The sequence below is a fragment of the Jaculus jaculus genome, chromosome 9 (genome assembly GCF_020740685.1).
Source record: "Jaculus jaculus isolate mJacJac1 chromosome 9, mJacJac1.mat.Y.cur, whole genome shotgun sequence".
Lineage (NCBI taxonomy): Eukaryota > Metazoa > Chordata > Mammalia > Rodentia > Dipodidae > Jaculus > Jaculus jaculus.
The window spans coordinates 106851272-106873345 of record NC_059110.1 but is presented as its reverse complement, the minus strand read 5'-3'; the positions used below and the strand labels follow the sequence as shown (position 1 = coordinate 106873345).

General features: G+C 47.5%; 2 protein-coding genes across 5 annotated transcripts in view; one reads left to right on the top strand and one right to left on the bottom strand.

Moving 5' to 3' along the window:
• Window positions 1-1570, top strand: part of Eme1 (essential meiotic structure-specific endonuclease 1) — an 8814-nt gene extending 7244 nt beyond the window's left edge. For all 4 annotated transcript variants that reach the window (XM_045158149.1, XM_045158148.1, XM_004655572.2 and 1 more), the window contains 2 exons: window positions 545-734; window positions 944-1570. In XM_045158149.1, coding sequence (XP_045014084.1) covers window positions 545-734; window positions 944-1120 — 367 coding nt within the window. In that variant the 3' untranslated portion in view covers window positions 1121-1570. The remainder of the gene's footprint in view (window positions 1-544; window positions 735-943) is intronic.
• Window positions 1329-22074, bottom strand: Lrrc59 (leucine rich repeat containing 59). The gene is made up of 7 exons (XM_004655573.3): window positions 21853-22074; window positions 20028-20087; window positions 16240-16398; window positions 15696-15800; window positions 8761-8833; window positions 6661-6834; window positions 1329-3147 (listed from the first exon to the last, which is right to left on the bottom strand). Exons 1-7 carry the CDS (start codon window positions 21955-21957, stop codon window positions 2900-2902), a joined length of 924 nt encoding a protein of 307 aa, XP_004655630.2. The 5' UTR covers window positions 21958-22074; the 3' UTR covers window positions 1329-2899.

Genomic DNA, 22074 nt, shown 5'->3' with positions numbered 1-22074 from the left:
AAAAAATGTCAGGCATGATGGTGCATGTCACTCAGGACGCAGAGGTAGGAGGATCTCCATGAGTTCCAGGCCATCCTGAGACTACATAGTGAATTCCAGGTCAGCCTGAGCTAGTGAAACCCTACCTAAAAATAAAAAAAATTGGACAACCCTGTTCAAGTGCCTTTTTTTTTTTTCTCTCCCAAGTGCTTTACTTTATACTTCAAGGGATTGAGACCTAAGGTTGACTTATGTTCCCTGCAAGTGAGAAACAGACTTGAAACTGCCTGATACGAGGCCCCTGTGCCTAGCCCTGGGCCATACAACCCCATCTCAACCTGAGCAAAACAATTTGGTACCTTTTCTAATGAAAAGGACTAGATACAGTTTTTAAGGGAATCTGCAACCAACACTGCTCACAAGTAGTGAAAGATCTCAAACTATTGAAGGCTCAAGTAGCCAGAGAAACATCATATTGATCTCCAGGTCAGTACAGAGCTTTGCAGGCCCCATCTGATAGGGCAGCCGTAGGAGTAACTCAGCTTCCCGACGGTGCTGTTTGCAGGAAGCTCCGAGATCAGAGCGGCTTCTCCTTCTGCCTGGAGAGCGACTGGGCTGGGGGGGCGAAGGTGGACCGCACTGGCCGGGGACTTGCACTGGTCTGGAGGAGGCAGATTCAGCAGCTGAACCGAGTCAGCCTGGAAACAGCCAGTGCCATCGTGGATGCCTATCCTTCGCCACGGCTCCTTGTGCAGGTTTGCTCCCCTAGGGCTTGCCACCCAATGCCCCGTTCCCCACCAGGGGAGGTCCATAGACAACATCGAGGGACCAGGAATGCCTTGTAGGTCAGCAGTGTGGACTGGCTGGCCCAGGGAAGACAGGTTCATCCCTTGTCCCAGGCTTACGGACAAGGGCTAGCTAGGGGTGAGTGGTGTGGCATTAAGAGGTCATTTTCAACTTCCAGGCTTATCGGCGGTGCTTTTCAGAGCAAGAACGCCAAAATTTGCTGGCAGACATACAAGTGCGCCGTGGGGAGGGTGTGACATCCACCTCCCGTCGTGTCGGGCCAGAGCTGTCCAGACAGATCTACCTTCAGATGACCACAATGCAGCCAGATCTTTCCTTAGACAGTGCTGACTGATGCTGTCCACAGGGATAAGATGACAGCAGTGAGAACACCGAGGACCCTCAAGCATGGGGACCACCAGTCTTTCTCCTTGTGACTTTTCTCCTGTGAACTCAGGGCCCAAGGCTGAGATACCAGCATTTATTGGTTTTCTCCCAGTCACGGTATAGAAACCACCCGGATCCTGCCCCAGCCAGCCCTCAAAACACAAAGGAGAAAGACAGACCACTCAGACATGGATTTAATAATTGTAGAAATCCAAAAGAATCAGCATCAAATCTCGAAGTCAGAGTGAACTCTTGCCTGCGGGTTGGCTTGACTAGGCTCAGCCACTGAACTGCCTCAACCAGCCAAGGAACTGAGAGTAAGCTGACTTCCGTTTTCCTAACGTCATCGTATGTACTGTGTGTTTAGTTTCAATAAAGCATCTGTACCAATGGCTCTGGAGCTTGGAGGAAGACTAAAGGAATGCGTAGTGATTCTGAGTAAGGTGTAGACCTACATGGCAGAGCTATCTCGGGGAGGAGAGAACAAAGTCCTTTCTTCCAGTGTCAGGTCAGTTCTGAGTGGCAGGCCTATGCAGATGGGCCATTGGGGCTACACTCTATCTCTGAACTGTCACAGGCTCGTGCTCCCCCAGGGAGAAGCAAGGAGCTTACAATTGGGAATTTTTAAGCAAATGAGCACCAAGACAGTCATTTTTGATCCCTTCACCTGGCTGCTGTGAAAAGATGACGGAAAGGGGCCACAGAGTGATTGTAGCAGCAGCCAGAATGGATGGCGCCGTCCTCACCTGTGCTAGGTTAGCAGCTCCACCGCCGTGCTGCGTTAGTCCCGCTGCACCTTCCTCCCTTCTGCTGTAGGTCTACAGCCAACTCTCAACCTGTTCTCTGCAGCTGAGTTTTTCAGGTTGCCTTTGAGGTATTTTGTCACACCAAGTGCTTCCTGGCTATCAGGGAGTTAATGCTCTAAAACCAGGGAAGGAGATGGGAGTGCTGCCATATTGCAGAAGCCACGTTAGCCGAGGCAGCACTCCACAGGGGCTGCCCAAGACCTGATGGCATAAGGTCTGTCTGTGAGCCATGAATCTATGTATACTGAGAGAGGCTACGCTTTGGTTGAGACATAAGTCTGGTATGAGTTCTGTTCTGTCCAGCATTATAAAGGAGACCAAATGACATCACGGAGAAGGAAGACCATGGGAGTGAGTGAAGTTGAGTTCTGCCTCAGACTAGCTAGAGGACCGCAGGCGAGTCCTGGCTCACTTGCTCCTTTAACAGCCAGTTTTGATATGGTTAAAAATGCTCAAATGTCTTAGGTTCGTAAAGGAAATAAACCCCAATTTAGGTTGGGTTTGCTGAGTATGGTGGCCTTATAGTCCCAAGTAACACACTGCCTCCTGATCTGTCCTGGCTACCCAGGGAAGAGCGAAAGAAAGGGCTTGTGACATACAAAAGTATAAATGCAGTGACAGCTGACCATTTAGTAGAAACAAACCTTGCCTTTACACAGCTTTGTATAATAACTAGAAAAGGCTATGTTTTCTCCCCACCCCCAAGCCTATTCCTTTAGGCATGCAGGTAACCCTCCCTACCTCCCATTTCTCCGCGTTCCACCAGGGAACCCTGGCTAAGGAACAAGGAAGTCCTACAAAGGAGAGGTCTCAAGTACCCATCGGCAGCCATTTGATGATGGCAGGTAGGTCTGACGCTAAAAAGAGGTTGTGTCCAGCAGAACCCAATTCCATAGGAATCCAAGCTCCAAGACTGGGAGGCAGCGGTGCTGAGGACAAGCTCACTGCTGGGAGTCGGTCTGGAGGACCCACTGGAGGATCTCGTGGCGGCGCAGGCCCTGGACGGCATTGTCGTAGACGGTGTTCACGCTGGTGCAGAGGGGCTGCTGCTGCAGCGCGGTCATCCGGCACGCCGCCAGCCCGCCTGCCACACACAGCAGCAGCAGCAGCAGCAGCGCCTTCAGAACAGCCCAGGAGCGAGTGTGCTTCCGGGGGGGTGGCTTGCGGGGACGAGAGCCAGACTTAGATTCTGGAGGGAAAAAACAAGCTTAGTCAGTTTGAGAAGACCAGCTGTACCACTGGGAGTCTACCCCATGCAGATCACTCACTCCTCGAGCCCTGAGTGGACATTTTAGGAACACCATACGTAAAAGTTGCAATCGGGAGGCCTCCAAGGGACTACATTCAAAATTGGAATTCCATCCACATGCCTCCTATAGAACAATCCCCAGGATTCTCCATTCTTAGTAATCATCAGGGGTGTTCAGAGGGATAAAGTGCTACCTGTCTGGATATATATAAATATATATATAAATAAGAGGCCAGATTTACTAATACCATGAATGTTACTACTTATAAAATGCAATGTAAGATAGGTTGTTAGCACACACTTTTAATTCCAGCACTTGGAAGGCTGAAACAGAATTGGTCACAAGTTTAAGACCAGTCTGGGCTATATAGCAAAACCCTGTCTCAAAAAAAAAAAAAAAAATAATAATAATAATAAAAGAGGGCTGGGGATGTGGTTCAGTGGGCAGAGTACCTGCCTAGTACACATGAAGACCCGACTTCACTCCCCAGCACTCCATAAAACTGGTGTGTTGCACACCTGTAATCCCAGCACTTGGAAGCTAGAAGGATCCTGAAGTTCAAGATTATCCTCAGATACACAGGGTGTTATAGGGCTACATAAAAAGAAACACCAGCCAAGCAGCTCATACCTGTAATCCCAGTATTCAGAAGGCTAAGACATGAGGATCACAGGTTAGCCTGAGCTATACAAGACCTTTTTTTCAAACAAAACAGCAAGCTTCGAAGGTAACATATATATACCCCATTTTTAACTGGTGATTTACTACTGGGAATTTTGAGGATTATAGATGACTGGGTTTTTTTTCCTGGTTTTTCAAGGTAGGGTCTCACTCTAGCTCAGGCCAATCTGGAATTCTTTTTTTTTTTTTTAAATATTTTTTGTTCATTATTTATTTATTTATTTGAGAGCTACAGACACAGAGAGAAAGACACATAGAGGGAGAGAGAGAATGGGCGCGCCAGGGCTTCCAGCCACTGCAAACGAACTCCAGATGTGTGCGCCCCCTTGTGCATCTGGCTAAATGGGACCTGGGGAACCGAGCCTTGAACCAGGGTCCTTAGGCTTCACAGGCAAGCGCTTAACTGCTAAGCCATCTCTCCAGCCCCAATCTGGAATTCTTTATGTAGTCTCAGGGTGGCCTCAAACTCACAGTGATCCTCCTACCTCTGCCTCCCTGAGTGCTGGGATTAAATGTGTGTGCCATCACTCCCAGCTTCTTTTTCTGAGATTTTGGACACACATATACATGTATATATTCCCTCTTTTTTTTTTTTGAGAGCTGGAGAGAGTTCAGCAGCTAAAAATACTTGCTTGCAAATCTTGCCAGCCTGGGTTCAATTTCCCAGTACCCATGTAAAGTCAGATGCACAGACATATGTATCTGGAGTTTGTTTGCAGTGTCAATAGGTCCTGGCCCGCTCATTCTCTTCCCCCTCTCCTCACTTTTTCCAAATAAAATAAAACAAACAAACAAAAAACTAAGGAGACTTATTGAAAAAACAATAGAAAGCCCAGAGTGCAGGGCAAATAATGGCAAGGGTTTCAGCCAGTATCACCAGAAGAGAGAACTCAGTAAAGTGGGCAGATTTAGCAACACAGACCTGCAAGCAGCTGCTCCCATACACATACCCTAAATCCACTATGCTGCTGTGCTGAACTTACCTTTTCCTTTCCTCCTCTTCCCACCAATTTTTGCTTATTTGTTTGTTTTCAACGTAGGGTCTTGCTCTAGCTTAGGTTGACCTGGAATTCACTTATGTAGTCTCAAGGGTGGCCTCGAACTCACGGCGATCCTCCTTCCTCTGCCTTCTGAGTGCTGGGATTAAAGGTGTGCACCACCATGCCCGGCAATAAAATACTTTTTTAAAATACTAAAAGGAAAAACAGGGCTGGGCATGGTGGTACAGGCCTTTAATTCCAGCACTTGGGAGGCAGAGGTAGGAGGATCGCCATGAGTTTGAGGCCACCTTGACACTACATAACATAGTGAATTCCAGGTCAGCCTAAGCTACAGCAAGACCCTACCAAGAACCCCCCCCCCAAAAAAAAAATTATTTACAAGGAGAGAGGCTTTGTACGCAAGCACTTTAACCACTGAACCATCTCTCTGGCCCTATTAAAATATTTTTTATTTATTTGCAAGCAGAGAGTTAAAAAGAGACAGACAGTAAGAATGGACACACCAGGGCCTCTAGCCACTGTAAACAAACTCCAGATACATGCACCATTTTGTACATCTGGCTCTATGCTAGTACTGAAGGAATCGAACTTGGATCATTAGGCTTTGTAGGCAAGTGCCTTAACCACTGAGCCATCTCTCCCCCTGTTTTTATTGAGGCAGTCTCACTGCTGGCCTCTAACTCATGACCCTTCTGCCTCTACTTCCCAAGTGCTAGAATTACATGTATGTGTCAACATCCAGCTTCATTACACTTATAATAAGGGGGGGAAATTGGCTTTTAGTCAGGAGTGGTGGCGCACACTTTTAATCCCAGCACTTGGGAGGCAGAGGCAGGAGGAGTGCTGTGAGTTTGAGGCCACCCTGAGACTCCACAGTCAATTTCAGGACAGCCTTGGCTAGAGTGAGACCTACCTCGAGAAACCAAATATATGCGAGATCTTTAGGCAAAAATTTGTATTGCTTTGTTTGAGACAGGATCTCACTATATGGCCTTGGCTGGACTAGACCTCGCTATGTAGACCAGGCTGGCCCCAGACTCCCAAGATCTTCCTGCCTCTGTCTCCCAAGTCCTGGGATTTTAGAGGTGCATCACCATGTCCAGCTTGGGCAAATTTTCTGAGAACATGACTGAGCATCCACAATGTCAAGATCACTATCATCTTTTTCACTTGATTCTTACCACTACCTGGAGCAGGTACGTAAACTCTCTAGTTTCAACAACAACCACCAAAAAATGGTGACACTGGGTGATTTGCTCAAGACAAAACTGAGCAGGAATAGGGACACAGGCCAGCACCCTCTCTGCTGCTTCTCCTTCCTCTCTCAGTGCTTCTCCCTCAGGGCCCCTGTGACAGAGAAGGTACAGAGCCTCCCTGTACATGGAGCTACCTCATCCACTAACAGTAGAGAACACTCACATGTGTCCTGTATACATGTGACTCCCTGAATGTGGCCAAGTGACTCAGTGTTCAAGCAGAGTGACCTGTTTTGACTTGAAAAACACAGCCAGGCTGGCTTGACGGAGAGGTCACACCATCTCCTTCACACACACCCAGACCTCGTAGTGGAACCTGACATCCAGTCTTCTGGCGTCTCAGGGATCTCAGAAACTCATCCCCACAGAAAGTGAGACTTACCGTTCTAGAAACTCCCCAGTACTCAGTTAAGACACAGTGGCCAAAACACAGGCACAGAAGTGCACAGAAACCATCTCTCTTGTACACTGCACGCTGCCTCTGCCGCACACTAACACCATAGGGCAAACTTACTTGGAGCCTGATTGGCTTCCTTCTTGGGCTTCTTCTCCTGCTCCCGCTTGGATGCTTTCTGGGCATCATACTCCTTCCGTCGACGCTCCTTCTCCTCGGCCTTCTCCCGCTTCCGCAGCTCCCGCTCCCTCGCCTCCTTAGCCTGCTGCTTGGCTTCACGCTTCTTCTCCGCCTCTGTAAGAAAACACGCCAACAACCAACTCCTCTCACACAAGCCTGCCAGCAGCTTGCATGAGCAAGTGTGGATGCAGCTGCCCTTCCCCTTTTCCACGGGACATACAGATTGTAAAAGGATCTAGGTACACTGGCTCAAATTTGCAATCCTAGCACTCAGGAGGCTGAGGGAGATCACCTGCTCCAGGCCAACCTTAGTTACCTTATGACTTGAAGGCCAGCCTGGCTTTCCCTAGTAAACAAGCTTTTGGGGATAGAGCAATAGCTTAGCTGTCAGGGCACTTGCCTGCAAAGCCTAACTACACAGGTTTGATTCTCCAGTACCCACATAAACCCATGGTGCAAGCCTCTGGAGTTTGTTTGCAGTGGCAGGAGACCCTAGTGTGCCCATTCTCTCTCTTTCTCACTACCTCTCTCAAATAAATAAATAAAAATGTGCTCAGTTTGATATTCCTCTAGAATTATACTAATTCACAAGGCAGAGAAGACCTGACAGTGGCATGCATCTGTGGTCTCAGGAGGCTGGGATGGGAGGTTCACTCAGGCCTGGGGGTTTGACCCCAGCCTAGGGAACACAGTAAGATCTTGTCACCAAACAACAATGACAAGCACAGAAGGCAGAGCAATTAACAGCCTCCTAGACTTGGCTGTCAGAAGACACAGTGAAGATGTTGATTCTATGGGACGCCTGTCTTCCCAGGCTTTGGAAACGAATACGCTATGGTCAGCAGGGAAAGTGAGGACATGCACTCGCACAGTTAAAGTCAGTGATAATGCATTTTTTGTTGCTGCTGTTATTTCTGAGGTAGGGTCTCACTCTAGCTCAGGCTGACCTAAAATTCACTCCATAGTCTCAGGGTGGCCTTGAACTCACAGTGATCCTCCTACTTCTGTCTCCCAAGTACTCAGATTAAAAGCAAGCACCATCACGCCCGGCCAAGCGATGTTTTTCTAAAAAGTTACACTAACAGTTTTCCAAAGTCATCTTCTGACTTTAACTCAGGAGTCTATGTAACTCAAGATTGCTCAGATTTACACAACTGCTCAAGTATGTTTAAAATTGTAGTACCCAACTTCCAAATTACTGGGTTCTAAAAATGCATTTCCCAGTCAGTTATTTAGAAGCCTGAAATACATATCTCCAAAGCCAGACAGCCACAGAATAGTGGTTCAATACGTGTTAAGGGAGAAAAGCCTGGGTGAGCCATAATGGAGTTGAATGGTAGTACTCTAAGGACAGTGGCTTTCCGCCACTTCCCTGCAAACAAACAAGCTCCACATTCCAGCCAGGCACTGAGAATGCCAACAACATGCTACACCCAGCCACTAGGGACTAGAGTGAACATGGTGTGGTGTGTTTTGCCACAGTGGCTGAGCACACAGGACAGTTGTAACTTGGGTGTGGTGAGCTCAGGGGCTGCCTATGGTCCGTACTGTACATGTCTCTTCTCCCACCCAGGGAGACCCCAGACCCCAGAAAGCAGCTCAGCAGTCTGCCCGCCATGAGATCATGAGATCTGATACCAAGATGCAGAGCGAAGAAAAGCAGGTTCTGAGCCGGGAGTGGTGGCACATGTATTTAATCTCAACACTTGAGAGGCCAAGATAGGAGGCATTGCCGTGAGTTTGAGGTTACCCTAAAACTACCACAGTGAATTCCAGGTCAGCCTGGGCTGTAGTGAGACCTACCTCCAAAAAAACAACAACAACAAAATAAAAATGAGCAAACAAAACAAAGATGCCTTTTTGCCTTCCAAGCAGGGACAAAGGACAAGCAGTTGCTCACGGACAAGCCCAGATTGGAGAGCTGTCAGCTGTAAGATGATACCGTCTACCTGCCCACAGCGCTGCCTCTACCCCAGCTTCTGAGGCAGGTTGTGCTGACTGGTAAGGTCAGGGAAGATGACCAGGAGGAATGCCACATACCTCGCTCCACCTCCAGCCGCCGCTGCCGCTCTCGCTCCTGATCCGCCTGCGCGGCCTTCATGTGCTGCAGCACCTGCCAGGGAGGAGGGCACTGAGCCTCAGTACTCTTCACAGCTTCACTGGCTCAGGCCTCACAAAGAGGGGACTGCTCATTTCAGGATGCCACAGCTCTAGGGCCCCGAAGGCAGCACAGAGCTAATGGAGATAATCCAATTTTTGTCTTTATTTTTTTTTGAAAGTAAGGGAGAGAGAATAGGCATGCACCAGGAACTCTAGCCACTGGGAACAAACTCCAGACACATGCGCCACCTTGTGCATCTGGCTAATGTGGGTCCTGAGGAATCAAACCTGGGTCCTTTAGCTTTGCAGGCAAACTCCTTAACCACTAAGCCATCCCTCCAGCCCCAAGTTACAACCTTAATTATAGAAGAGTCAAAAGAACCGAGTTCATTGGGCTGTCAGAAAAAAACTCTTATTTATACATTTGGAGAAAGAAAATTAGAGACAGAATATGCTATTACAAATGAACTCCAGACACATGCGCCCCCTTCTACATCTAGCTTATGTGGGTACTGGGGAACTTAACCTGGATTCTCCTTAGGTTACACAGGCAACTGCCTTAGCTGTTAAGACATCTCTCCAGCTCCACAAATAGCTTTAAAAAAAATTTTTTTTTTGTTCATTTTTTATTTATTTGAGAGTGACAGAGAGAGAGAGAGAGAGAGAGAGAGAGAGAAGGAGAGAAAGAGAGAGAGAATGGGCACACCAGGGCCTCTAAGCACTGCAAACGAACTCCAGATGCATGTGCCCTCTTGTGCATCTGGCTAATGTGGGTCCTGGGGAATCGAGCCTTGAACCAGGGTCCTTAGGCTTCACAGGCAAGTGCTTAACCACTAAGCCATCTCTCCAGCCCAACGAATAGCTTTTTGTAAAGCTAGGTGTGGTGATGCATGCCCTTAATCCCAGCACTTGGAAGGCAGAGGTAGGAGGATCAACTGTGAGTTCGAGGCCACCCTGAGACTACATAGTTAATTCCAGGTCAGCCTGGGCTAGAGAGAGACCCTACCTCAAAAAACAACAACAAAAAATTCCAGTGACCCTCCCAATGACTCTGTTACTCCCACAGACAGCACTCCCTCAAGTATGTTTTCCTGGCCTCCTCAGTCCCCCTCCTTCCTCTCCTATGAAATCAACATAGCACAGTGTAATTCCTTGGGGAAGAAAGGGTCATGGGTTTTGTTTTGTTTTTTAAAGATAGGGACTTGCTGGTCTCAATCTTGTGCTAATCCTTACAGATATGAGCCACCATACCCAGCTAGGATATGGTAATTCCTGGCTAGCTATTAGTTTTAGTCTTAAGACTCCAAGTTCCCTTAAGGGCAGGAACTGTCTTGTCCATAAGTAGCCCACATGGCTGAAACATGGCTAATCACAGGCGTCAACACACAGGAATGGCTGACTGGACAGTTCGGGTGATCTGATGGGGCGCATGACAAAGGAAGCACAGATCCTCTGAGCAGAGGAGAGCACTAAGAGAAAGGCCCAGATACTACCTACTTACACTCTGCACAAGGTATCCCAAATTTTCAGCCTCACTCAGAGATGATGACCTCTGACTAAAGGAGCTACAAATGTTCTCACTAAGGGCATGCATAAGGGATGAGGCAAAAGAACTTGTTTTCCAGATCCTACATAAGCCAGATGCACATGGTGGTACATGAATCTGGATTTTGTGTGTAGTGGCTAGAGGCCCTGGTGTGTCCATTCTCTCTTTCTCTCTAATAAATAAGTAAAAATATTTAAAAATCTTTTTATATTACCTGGGCATGATGGTGCATGCCTTTAATCTCAGCACTCAGGAGGCAGAGGTAGGAGTGCTGTGAGTTCAAAGCTACCCTGAAACTACAGATGAAATTCCAGGTCAGCTTGGAGTAGAGTGAGACCCTTCCTCAAAAACAAATAAAAAAGTCATTTATATATTTATTTGAGAAAGAGAATAGGCATGCCAGGGTCTCTAGCCACTGCAAACGAACTCCAGATGCATGCATCACCTGGTGCACCTGGCTTATATGGGTACTGGGTCATCAAACCTGGATCCTTAGGCTTTGCAGGCAAATGCCTTATCTGCTGAGCCATCTCTCCAGCCTGAAACTAAGTATTCTAAAGACAGCAAGGATCTTGTTTTACTGATGCACTAAAGAGGCCAGGACAGATGTGCATCCAAGCATCCATCAGTCTTGAAAACCTCCGGCACACACACACATCAGAAGAGGAACTCAGCAGATGGCCTACAGAAGCCTCTCCCTTTAAAGTCTGGTTTGAAGCACAAGGAATTCTGTCCTAACACAGGATTGAACCTGCCAGCACTTCTCCCAAGGAAGTCAACTTTACAAGATTTCAGAGGGAGGGTGAGGCCAAGGCTCCTGCCTCACCCCCAACTCCAAATACTAAATAAGCACACAAGCAGCTGGGCTTAGGGCAAGTCTGGCTGGCCAAGAGACATCTTTTCTTAGCTTGGCTACAGGGCCCCATCAGGAATTAATCATTTGAAAAAAACCAAGCAGTTCAGAAATGGGAAGGACTGCCCCTGGGGGTAGATTTTGTCCTAGAAACCTGTGACCTCATTCCTGCTCACCCACCCCACACCTCTACAATGCCTAAGGGTGCACTGCTGCTTAGGGGCAGTAATGCCAAGGGCCATGGCTTTAGGGGCCTGCAGCTGGGCTTGTGAGCAGAAAGGGCCTTTGCCCTCAATGTAAGCCTCCTTTGTAGACTGCAAACTGGAACATCATCTGTTTGTTATAGCCTAGCACCATCTGGTGAATGCAGAATCACACACATGCTGAGGGTCTCACATGTCAGAAATGTAAATAATACCTGCTTCCCAGAGCTATGAGGTCTAGAACAAGAAAGAGTAATCCATGGCCGCTACTGCCAATCTTCAGAACCGGCATCACTCCCAAACACAAGTTTTCACAATAGGAGTTCACTGACTAAGTGGGCATTGGCCAATGCGTCTCATGTTGCCTTGGTCACTTGGTTGTGTTACCTTTGTGCTTGGTTTCTTGGAACAACGGGTACTAGTGATGGTGACATTACATAAGAAACTCTGAGCACATGAGAGGGAAAGAGACCACTGCCTTTGAGATTCAGAGTAGAGGCCCATGTCACACATATTAGCTTACATTAACAATAGTACAGATAATTCTTTTGCCATTATCTATGATAGCAACACCTATATTGTCCAAATTCCTATTGTCAGTACAGCCATTTCTGAATTGAAACATCTCATCCTGGAGGGAGGCTTCTAAAGACATTCCAAATTGAGAGAGGAGAGGGAATTATCATAGTTTATTGTCTATAATTATGGGAGTTGTCAATTTTTAAAAAAAAAAGGGGGCTGGAGAGATGGCTTAGTGGTTAAGTATTTGCCTGCAAAGCCAAAGGACCCAGGTTGGAGTCCCCAGGACCCACATAAGCCAGATGTGCAAAGTGGCACATGCATCTAGAGTTCGGGTTTGGGTGGAGGCACTGACATGCTTATTTCTTCTCTCTGCCTCTCTCAAATAAATAAATAAATATAAAATACAAAGCTGGGCATGGTGTCACACACCTTTAATCCCAGCACTTGGGAGGTAGAGCTAAGAGGATCACCATGAGTTTGTGGCCACCCTGAGACTCCATAGTGAATTTCAGGTCAGCCTGGGTTAGAGTGAGACCCTACCTTGGAAAATAAAATAAAATAAAATAAATAAAATAAAATTATATATATATGTAAAGCCAAGCATGGGGACACACAGCTTTAATCTCATAACTTGGGAGGCAGAGGTAGGAGAATCACCATGAGTTCAAGGCCACCCTGAAACTACACAGTTAATTCCAGGTTAGCTTGAGCTAGAGTGAGACCCTACCTTGAAAAAATAAAATAAATAAAATAAAATAAAAAGCCTAAATTTGAAAAAGCAGCAGCAGCTCCAAACTGGGTGCTGGGGAGATGGCTCAGAGGTTAAAGGCACTTAATGATAAAGTCTGATGACCTAGCTTCAATTCTCCAGTACCCATGTAAAGCCAGATGCACAAAGTGGCGCATCTGGAGTTTATTTGCACTGGTAAGAGGTCTTGGCATGCCCATACTCACTCTCATCTCTCTCTCTCTCTAATAGATGAAAATATTTTAAAAAGTGCATGCTTTTAATCCCAGCACTCGATTGGCAGAGGTAGGAGGATCACCATGAGTTCAAGGCTACCCTGAGACTATATAGTGAATTTCAGGTAAGCATGGGCTAGAGTGAGACCTTACTTTGGGATGATTAAAGGAAAAAAAAAGCAGAAGAAGCAGCAGTTCCAAAATAGAACACAGGCTGTTAAGATTTAGGAAGTAATTAAAATAAAAAAGGTTCAGAAAATTGGACAAAAAAGATTTCAGAAGTAAAACTTGCAAGATTCACAAGGTCCCTCCCAGAGGTTTCAGAAAGAGTGAACAACTGCTAGGGAAAAGACTCTCCTGCCTGCAAGTCATGTGGTGAACTCTAGGAATACAGCTTTACCGAGTCTTCTGCCACGCTAGAGTGGGCTTTCCAGGGATGCAGCTGCCTCCTAGTCCTATGCTCTGGTAAGTAGCCCCTCACTTATGCTCTGTAAATAACCTCAATAAACATATTAAAAAAATAAATAAACAGACCTGGGCATGGTGGCACATGTCTTTAATCCCAGCACTTGGGAGGCAGAGGTAGGAGGATCACCATGAGTTTGAGGCCACCCTGAGACTCCATAGTGAATTCCAGGTCATCCTGGGCTAGCGTGAGACCTTACCTCAAAAAACAAACAAACAGAAAAAGAAAACCAGAAGGGCTGGAGAGATGGCTTAGCAGTTAAGCGCTTGCCTGTGAAGCCTAAGGACCCCGGTTCGAGGCTTGATTCCCCAGGACCCATGTTAGCCAGATGCACAAAGGGGTGCACACATCTGGAGTTTGTTTGCAGTGGCTGGCACGCCCATTCTCTCTCTCTCTCAAATAAATAAAAATTAAAATATATTAAAAACAAAAGAAGGGGGCTGGATGGATGGCTTAGCAGTTAATGTGCTTGCCTGCCAAGACAGAGGACCCAGGTTCAATTCCCCAGGACCGATGTAACCAGATGCACAAGGGGGCGCATGCATCTGGAGCTCATTTGCAGTGGCTGGAAGCCCTGGTGTGCCCATTTTCACTCTCTCTCCCCCTCTGACTCAAATAAATAAAATAAATAAATAGATAAGTAAATAGGGGACTAGAAAGATGGCTTAGCAGTTAAGGCACTTGCCTGAGAAACCTAATAATGCATGGTCGAATCTTCAGGTCCCATGTGGCCAGGCACAAAAGTGACACAGGTACAAAAGTGACGCAAGCATGCAATGTCACACATGTGCACAAGAGGACACATATGTCTGGAGTTCATTCATAGCAGCTGAAAGGCCCTGGCATGCCCATTCTCTTTCTCTCTCAAAAATAAAATTAAGGGGCTGGAGAGATGGCTTAGCAGTTAAGCGATTGCCTGGGAAGCCTAAGGCTCCCGGTTCGAGGATCGATTCCCCAGGACCCACATAAGCCAGATGCACAAGGTGACCCATGCATCTGGAGTTCATCTGCAGTGGCTGGAGGCCCTGGCATGCCCATTCTCTCTCTCTCTCTCTCTATCTGTTGCTTTCAAATAAATAAACAAACAAAATGAATAAATAAAATTAAGGGCTGGAGATATGGCTTAGTGGTTAAGGTACATGCCTGCAAAGCCTAAGGACCCAGGTTTGATTCTCCAGGTCCCACGTAAGCCAGATGCACATGGTGGTGCATGCGTCTGGAGTTCGTTGGCAGTGCCTAGAGGCCCCGGTGCACCCATTCTCACTCTCTCTCCCTAATAAATAAATAAAATCTTTTTAAAATTTTAAGTTAAAAAAATAGGGTTGGAAAAATGGCTTAGCAGTTAAGGTGCTTGCCTGCAAAGCCTAACAATTTGAGTGTGATTCCCCAGTGCCTACACAACGCCAGGTGCACCAGGTGACACAAGCATCTGAAGTTCATTTACAGCAGGTTGTGCTCCCATTCTATTGTCTCTCTTCTCTCTGCTTGCAAATATAATACATAAGTATTTTTTTAAAATAGCCTCAATAAATTTATGGGTTCAACAAGTTAGATTCTGATGGGATTGTTAACTGCCTCAGAAAAGTCACTGCTTCTTACCCTCTTGTCAACATGGTGCCACACTGGAGCAAGCATACAAGGTGGTTTCTTTTTCTTTTATTTCTTTTTGGTTTTTTGAGGTAGGGTCTCACTCTAGGCCAGGCTGACCTGGAATTCACTATGTAGTCTCAGAATGGCCTCATGACAGTCCTCCTGCCTCTGCCTCCCGAGTGCTGGAATTAAAGACGTGGGCCACCACGTCCAGCTTCAAGGTGGTTTCTTAATAAAAGGAAGCACAGGACTGGAAAGATGGCTTAGCAGTTAAAGCACGTGCCTGCAAAGCCTAGGGATCTAAGTTTGATTTTTCAGTACCCACATAAGCCAGATACACAAGGTGGCACATGCATCTAGAGTTTGTTTGCAGTGGCTATAGGCCATGGCATGCCCATTCTCTCCCTCTGTCTCAAATAAATAAATACAATATTCACTGAGCATGGTGGCGCACACCTTTAATCCCAGCACTCGGGAGGCAGAGGAAGGAGGATCGCCATGAGTTCGAGGCCACCCTGAGACTACATAGTGAATTCCAGGTCAGCCTGAGCCAGAGTGAGACCCTACCTCGAAAAACCAAAAAAAGAAACTAAATGCAGCAACAGATCTCTGCCTAACAGGCCCATCTCACTGCGACCTTATTGCTTAGTGCTGTTGGTATCTTGGGAGAAAACAGGAGAGAGGTGAATACCAGGAGAGTAGTGTAAGAGACACTTGGGAGCTTGCACTTACCTTGTTTGCACACTGCTTACACTGCTTCTCATCCAAGCAATCACCAGCAACTTTGGCCAGGACAGGATCCAGGGGATTGTCCTTCAGGTCCAGCCATTTCAGGTTCTAAAGAGAAGGGGGAGCGGCTGGCTAAGCCTGGCTTCACACACACAGTGGAAGGCAAGGAGCTGGAAGAAAGCTCTTTTATGTTTTGCCTATGGGAACAGCCATCTGAGGCAGGGTCAACAAGGTGGTATTTCTTTTCTTTTATTATTTATTTATTTATTTTTTGAGAGCAGGAAAGGGGGTGGGGAGAGAACGGGCACGCCAGGGCTTCCAACCACTACAAATGAACTCCGGATGATGTGCCACCTTGTACATCTGGCTTATGTGGGTCCTGGGGAATCAAACCAAGGTCATTTGGCTTTGTAGGCAAGTGTCTTAACCACTAAAGCCATCTCTCCAACCCAACAAGGTGGTACTTCTAACAGCCTTTCTCAGAGTCATGCTCCAACAGTCCCTGGACCCTCAGCCACACCTGGAACCTTGGCACACAGGTTGTTACCTTGAGCTGAGCAAAGCTGACAGGCAGGGTGACCAGCCTGTTGTTGAGGAGATCCAGATGTTGGAGGTTGACCAGGCGGCCAAAATCGGCTGGCAGCTGCTGCAGCTTGTTCTTGCTGAGGTCCAGCTTCACCAGGTGTGTGAGGCCACAGAAATCCGACTAGGATCAGGAGAAAGAACACTCAGGTGTGGGCTTACCCACTTTAGTATTAACACCAAATACTCACTATTTCTGGTGGTCACCAGACGAGTGTGTAAGGCAGCTTAGCACAAAGCAAGCATATAGATGCATATACCCCTCCTCAAGCTCCCCCTCCACACTGCTACAAGTGCGATACGGGACCCTTTCTGTCTTCCCTCAGAACGCTACCTTCGTGTTTCATAGGGTTTCTCACTGGACATGGTAGTATACATCTGTACTCCTGGCTACTGGGGAGGCTGTGCCAGTTGGGGGCTAGCCTGGAAAACAGCAAGAGCCCATCCCAAAAACAAAATGGGACTGAGGATGTAGCATGTTTGAGCGTTTGCCTAGCATCTACAAAACCCAAGGCTCAATCCCTACTAACACACACACACACACACACACACACACACACACACATGTGCATATGTTGTACATGAGGACCTGTGTCCAATCCCAGAATACCCTCCAATTTTCCAATACCTAAAAGAAAATTAGATCTGGCATAACCACAAATTTTCATAGAAGGAGGCAATACTTGAGAACTCAGTCTTAGTCTCTGTTATTCACAGCACCTAGCACAGTACTTTGCCCAAGTGTTCAACAAGTGTTAGAGTAAGAACTGAAGGGCAAGGGCCCATGCTATCCATAACCAGGGCTCCTTCTCAGCAAGGACCAAAATATTCCTGACGAAAGCACCCATCTGAAAGTGACAATACGACTCAGCTAATAAGGTACCGTTTATGCTCCTGGGGACTAACACCAGCAGACTTATGCTGCAGAGTGAAATGAAAGTTATTAGGACGGACAACAGAACAGACTCAGGTTGGAAAGTGCACTTGGCGGGTGGGTGCTGAGTGATTATCCAGCCCAGAGTGCAGCAGGTGTGAAGCCACAAGGAGTTGCCACCCTTCTTTAATTAGATACAAATTAGATACCTTCTGGAATAGAAACTGTTTTTAATGAGCTGTGCGAAGACACTGTCAACAATAAGCAAGGCCCATGAGAATAGAGAGGAATGGACTAATGAACCAAGGAAGAAAGTGCTAACTTCTGAACGGCATCCCTGAGCCAGTGTCCAATAGGAAGCTACCCTGGAACAGGAATCCAGCAAGATGAGGCTGGCCACAGTGAAGGCTTTTAAGAGGCAATGCTGACAGCAAATGCAGGCTCCTTTTTTCTTTTTCTTTTTGTTCTTTTTATGGTTTTTCAAGGTAGGGTCTCACTGTAGCCCAGGCTGACTATGTATTCTCAGGGAGGCCTCAAACTCACAGAGGTCCTCCTACCTCTGCTTCTTGTATGCTGGGATTAAAGGCATGCACTACCATGCCCAGCTAAAGTAGGCTCCTTCACCAAGAAGCACTGCTATGTAGGACAGCAGCCATCACCCAGGAGGGTGAGAGGCTGTAAAGTAATAATAAAGTGGAATAATAAATAGCTGGGCATGGTGCATATACCTATGATCACTCTGGATGCTAAAGCAGGAGGACTGATGTGAGTCTGAGGCCAGCCTGGGAAATACAATGAAATGCTGTGTCAAAAAAACAAAACAAGCCAGGCGTGGTGGCACACGCCTTTAATTCCAGCACTCAGGAGGCAGAGGTAGGTGGATCAAGGTGAGTTCAACACCATCCTGAGACTACATAGTGAATTCCAGGTCAGCCTGAGCTAGAGAGAAGACCCTACCTTAAAAAAAAGAAGAAGGGGCTGGAGAGATGGCTTAGCAGTTAAGGTATTTGCCTGTAAAACCAAAGGACCCCAGTTCGAATCTCTAGGACCCACGTAAGAGAGATGTACAAGGGGGCTCATGCATCTGGAGTTCGTTTGCAGTGGCTGAAGGCCCTGGTGCGTCCATATTCTCTCTCTCTCTCTTTCTCTCAAATAAATAAATAGCTGGGCATGGTGGCGCACACCTTGAATTCCAGCACTCGGGAGGCAGAGGTAGGAGGATTGCTGTGAGTTGGAGGCCACCCTGAGAATACAGTTAATTCCAGGTCAGCCAGAGCTAGAGTGAGACCCTACCTTAAAAAAACAAAATAAATAAATAAATAAATAAGATATTTAAAATAAAAAAAAAAGAAAGAAAGAAAGAGAAGTCAGGCGTGGTGGTGCACACCTTTAATCCCAGAATCCCAGTACTTGGGAGGCAGAGGTAGGAGGATCACTGAGAGTTTGAGGACACCCAGAGACTACATAGTGAATTCTGGGTCAGCCTGGGCTAAGTGAAACCCTACCTCGAAAAAACAAAACAAAACAAACAAACAAAGAAACCCAGAGGGTTGGGGATATGGTTCAGCAGTTACGGTGCTTGACTGCAAAGCCCGACATCTTGGTTCCGGTTCCTCAGTACCGTGTAAAGCCAGATGCAAAGTGGCACACGCATCTGGAGTTTGTTCGCAGGAGCAGATGGTTCTGCAGCACCCATACTCTCTCTCTACCTATTTCCCTCTGTGTCTCTTTCTCTCAAGTAAATTAAAAAATAAAGAAAAATCAAGGGAGAAAGAATGGGGAGTAGTAGTAGGAGATTATGAATATGAGCAAAAGACAACTATGAAAATGTCATCAGGAAATGTGTTAGTTTGTATGCTAACAGAATAGAATCCAAAGACTCAAACAGATTTGATAGTATGCTTGATGTGTTGCATGAAAAGAATGGCAAACCCTCACATAGTTCAAGCCCTTTTGGGGAGGATGAAGGCAAATATAGTTCCATAAAAATCACATTCTCTGCTGTTCCTCATTGCATGAGGCCCAGTGTTGTGGATCACATCTGTAAGCCTAGCTCTTGGGAGGCTGATGTGAGAGGACTGCCAGGAGTTTGAGCTACAATAGCTCCAGTCCTCAATGACTCCAAAGTGAGACTGTGTCTCAGCAACACAAAGCTGGATGCGGTGGTGCATGCCTATAATCCCAGCAATCAAGAGTTGAAGGGCTGGAGAGGTGGCTTAGTGGTTAAGGCACTTGCCTGCAAAGCCAAAGGACCCCAATTCAATTCCCCAGGACCCACATAAGACAGCTGTGCAAGGGGGCGCATGAGTCTGGGGTTTGTTTGCAGTGGCTGGAGGCCCTGGTGCACCCATTCTCTCTCCCTCTCTCAAGTAAATAAATAAACAATTTTAAAATTGTATTTATTTAAAAAAAAAAAAAGGAGTTGGAGGCAAGAAGGTCAGAAGTTTTAAGGACAGGTTCAGTTACAGTAAGTTCAAGGCCAGCCTGGAATACACAGGAGTCTGTTTCCAAGAAAGAAAAAAGTGGCTGTATGGGATGGGGGCTCACCAAGCGGTTTCTCTCCTTCCCTATGTTTTAGGGAGGTAAACTACTCTTCAAAGGAATAAAATAAAGCAGACAAAAAAGATGGGCCTCTAAGTGAGTCAGGCAGCATCCTGCTGCCTTTAGCTTCTGTGGCCTGACCCTCCCGCTGTTCTAAGAGAATGCGCCTGAGACAAAGCCCCCTCCTCCACCTGTCCCCTGCCAACATGCTCACATTCAGCGGGAGCCTGTCTGCAGGCCTGTCCTGAAAATTACACTTCATGCTACCCTCGCCTCCCCACACCCAGCTACAGGAGGAACCTCCACAGCTAGGACTCCCGGCTGCTTGCCAGTCTTACCGGTAGAGTACTCAGTTTATTGCAGGACAGGTCCAGGATGGTGGCCTTGGGAAGTGCAGCCTAGAAAGAGATGAGAAAAACATGTCAAAGCAACACCTGGAATGATTCTGTGACATTTGCTAAGGAAGCATTTTCCACAGAATGTTCCCACAGTGAGGAAAAAGGCCTTTAAAAAAAATCACTATTGGGCTGGATGGAGAGATGGCTTAGTTGTTAAGCGCTTGCCTGTGAAGCCTGAGGACCCCGGTTCGAGGCTCGGTTCCCCAGGACCTACATTAGCCAGATGCACAAGGGGGCCCACGTGTTTGCAGTGGCTGGAGGCCCTGGTGCACCCATTCTTTTTCTCTATCTGCCTCTTACTCTCTCTCTGTGTGTTGCTGTCAAATAAATAAGTAAAAATAAACAAAATTTTTTTAAAAAGCACTATGGGGGTGGGGTGGCACATGTCTGTAACTCCAGCGCCAAAGAAGCAGAGGCAGGAGGATGCTGAGTTTCAAGGCAATCTGAGGAACACTGCATCAAAAAAAAAAAAAAAAAAAAAAGGCACATGCCTTTAATCCCAACACTTGAGAGGCTGAGGTAGAAGGATCCCTGTGAGTTCGAGGCCAGTCTGAGACTGCACAACGATTTCCAGGTCAGCCTGGGCTAGAACAAGACCCTACCTTGAAAAAAAAAAACTTTTAAAAATTAAATTACAATACTGGGGATAAGAAGAAAAACTGAAGTCACTCAGGCAAAATCTATGGAAGACTACAGAGAGGTGTTTGGCCATGGAACATTCTTTATCCTGTGAGAAAGTCTCCAGAGTAATTTTTAATCTTTGTTTCCTAGCATCCTGTTACCACATCTCAGGGCAGAGACTAGATCCAGTGAGCTCTTCCAAGCATTTCATGTGACGTTGATCCTCACAACTGTCTGAGATGGGATCTATTAGCACCGCTTGATAAATGAGGGAATCGAGGCCCTACGGTTAATTAACTTGCAAAGGGCACTCAGCTATTAAGCAATGATGCTAGGATATGAACTGGGCACGCCATTCTAACCACCATACTCCACAGTGGAAGGAAGACTGGGCCAAGTGCCAAGGGCAAATGTAATCCATTAATTGCAGTAAGGAAAGTAGAGGTCATCCAGAGCGGGGCCGGCGATGAGGGCTCGGGGTGTGGGCAATCTCAGTGATTTGGAAGAGATCCCACTCCACGTTGGCAGCAAGAACAGCGATGTTCCTAGGGGCTTTCGGATGAGACTGGTGGGCGATGGGCGCGGGATTCTTGGCAGTTCCAGCGCCGCCCGTCACGCGGGGAGATTTCCCTTTCTTCGGAGAAGGCCGCCCACGGGCTGGAGCAGCCACGGGGAATGCAGGCTTCCCAGAAGAGCGGGGTTCGGAGCCACACCCAGGGCTATCAGGAGGCCTACTTCCTGGGGCCAAAGTCATTCATTCCTCCTCCAATACATCCAGCATCCGCTCTGCGGGTTCCGACTTGGGAGGGGCGGGGGGAGGATGCTGGGGGGTAATCGGGCACTGAGCTCACCAGGAAAACCCTCCGAAACGGGCACCAATTCACACCTGGACACTCAAAGGCCCGGGGCCCCGCCAGGTAGGTCTTCCCCATCTTCTGGAACGGCGCCAAAGTGACACGTGTACATTGCAGGACGAACGCTGGGGGGCCGGCCGCGGCCTCCCCGGGGGTTCAGATTTAAAATAACAACCATAATGATAAAATAGGGAAACTGAGGCTTGGGGAAGAAGGAAGGCCACGCTGGGGAAAGGGGGGGCAGCATTAGCAGCAAGTGGGGCTCCTGGGCCTCGTGGGGTTGCACTGACCAGCTCCTTGACCGGGACCTCGTTCAGATCGCTGAGGCTCAGGTCCAGCTCGTTGCCGTCCAGCTTGTCGCGGAGGTTCCCGCCCTTGCTACCGGCCTTGGTCATGATGACGCCGGCCGAGCGGGTCCCGGCTCCCGGGGCTCCGACGGGGACGGGAGACGGGCTGAAAAGCCGCTCGTCGGCTCCGGTTCGGCGGATTGGCACCTAACGGACAACGCCGGA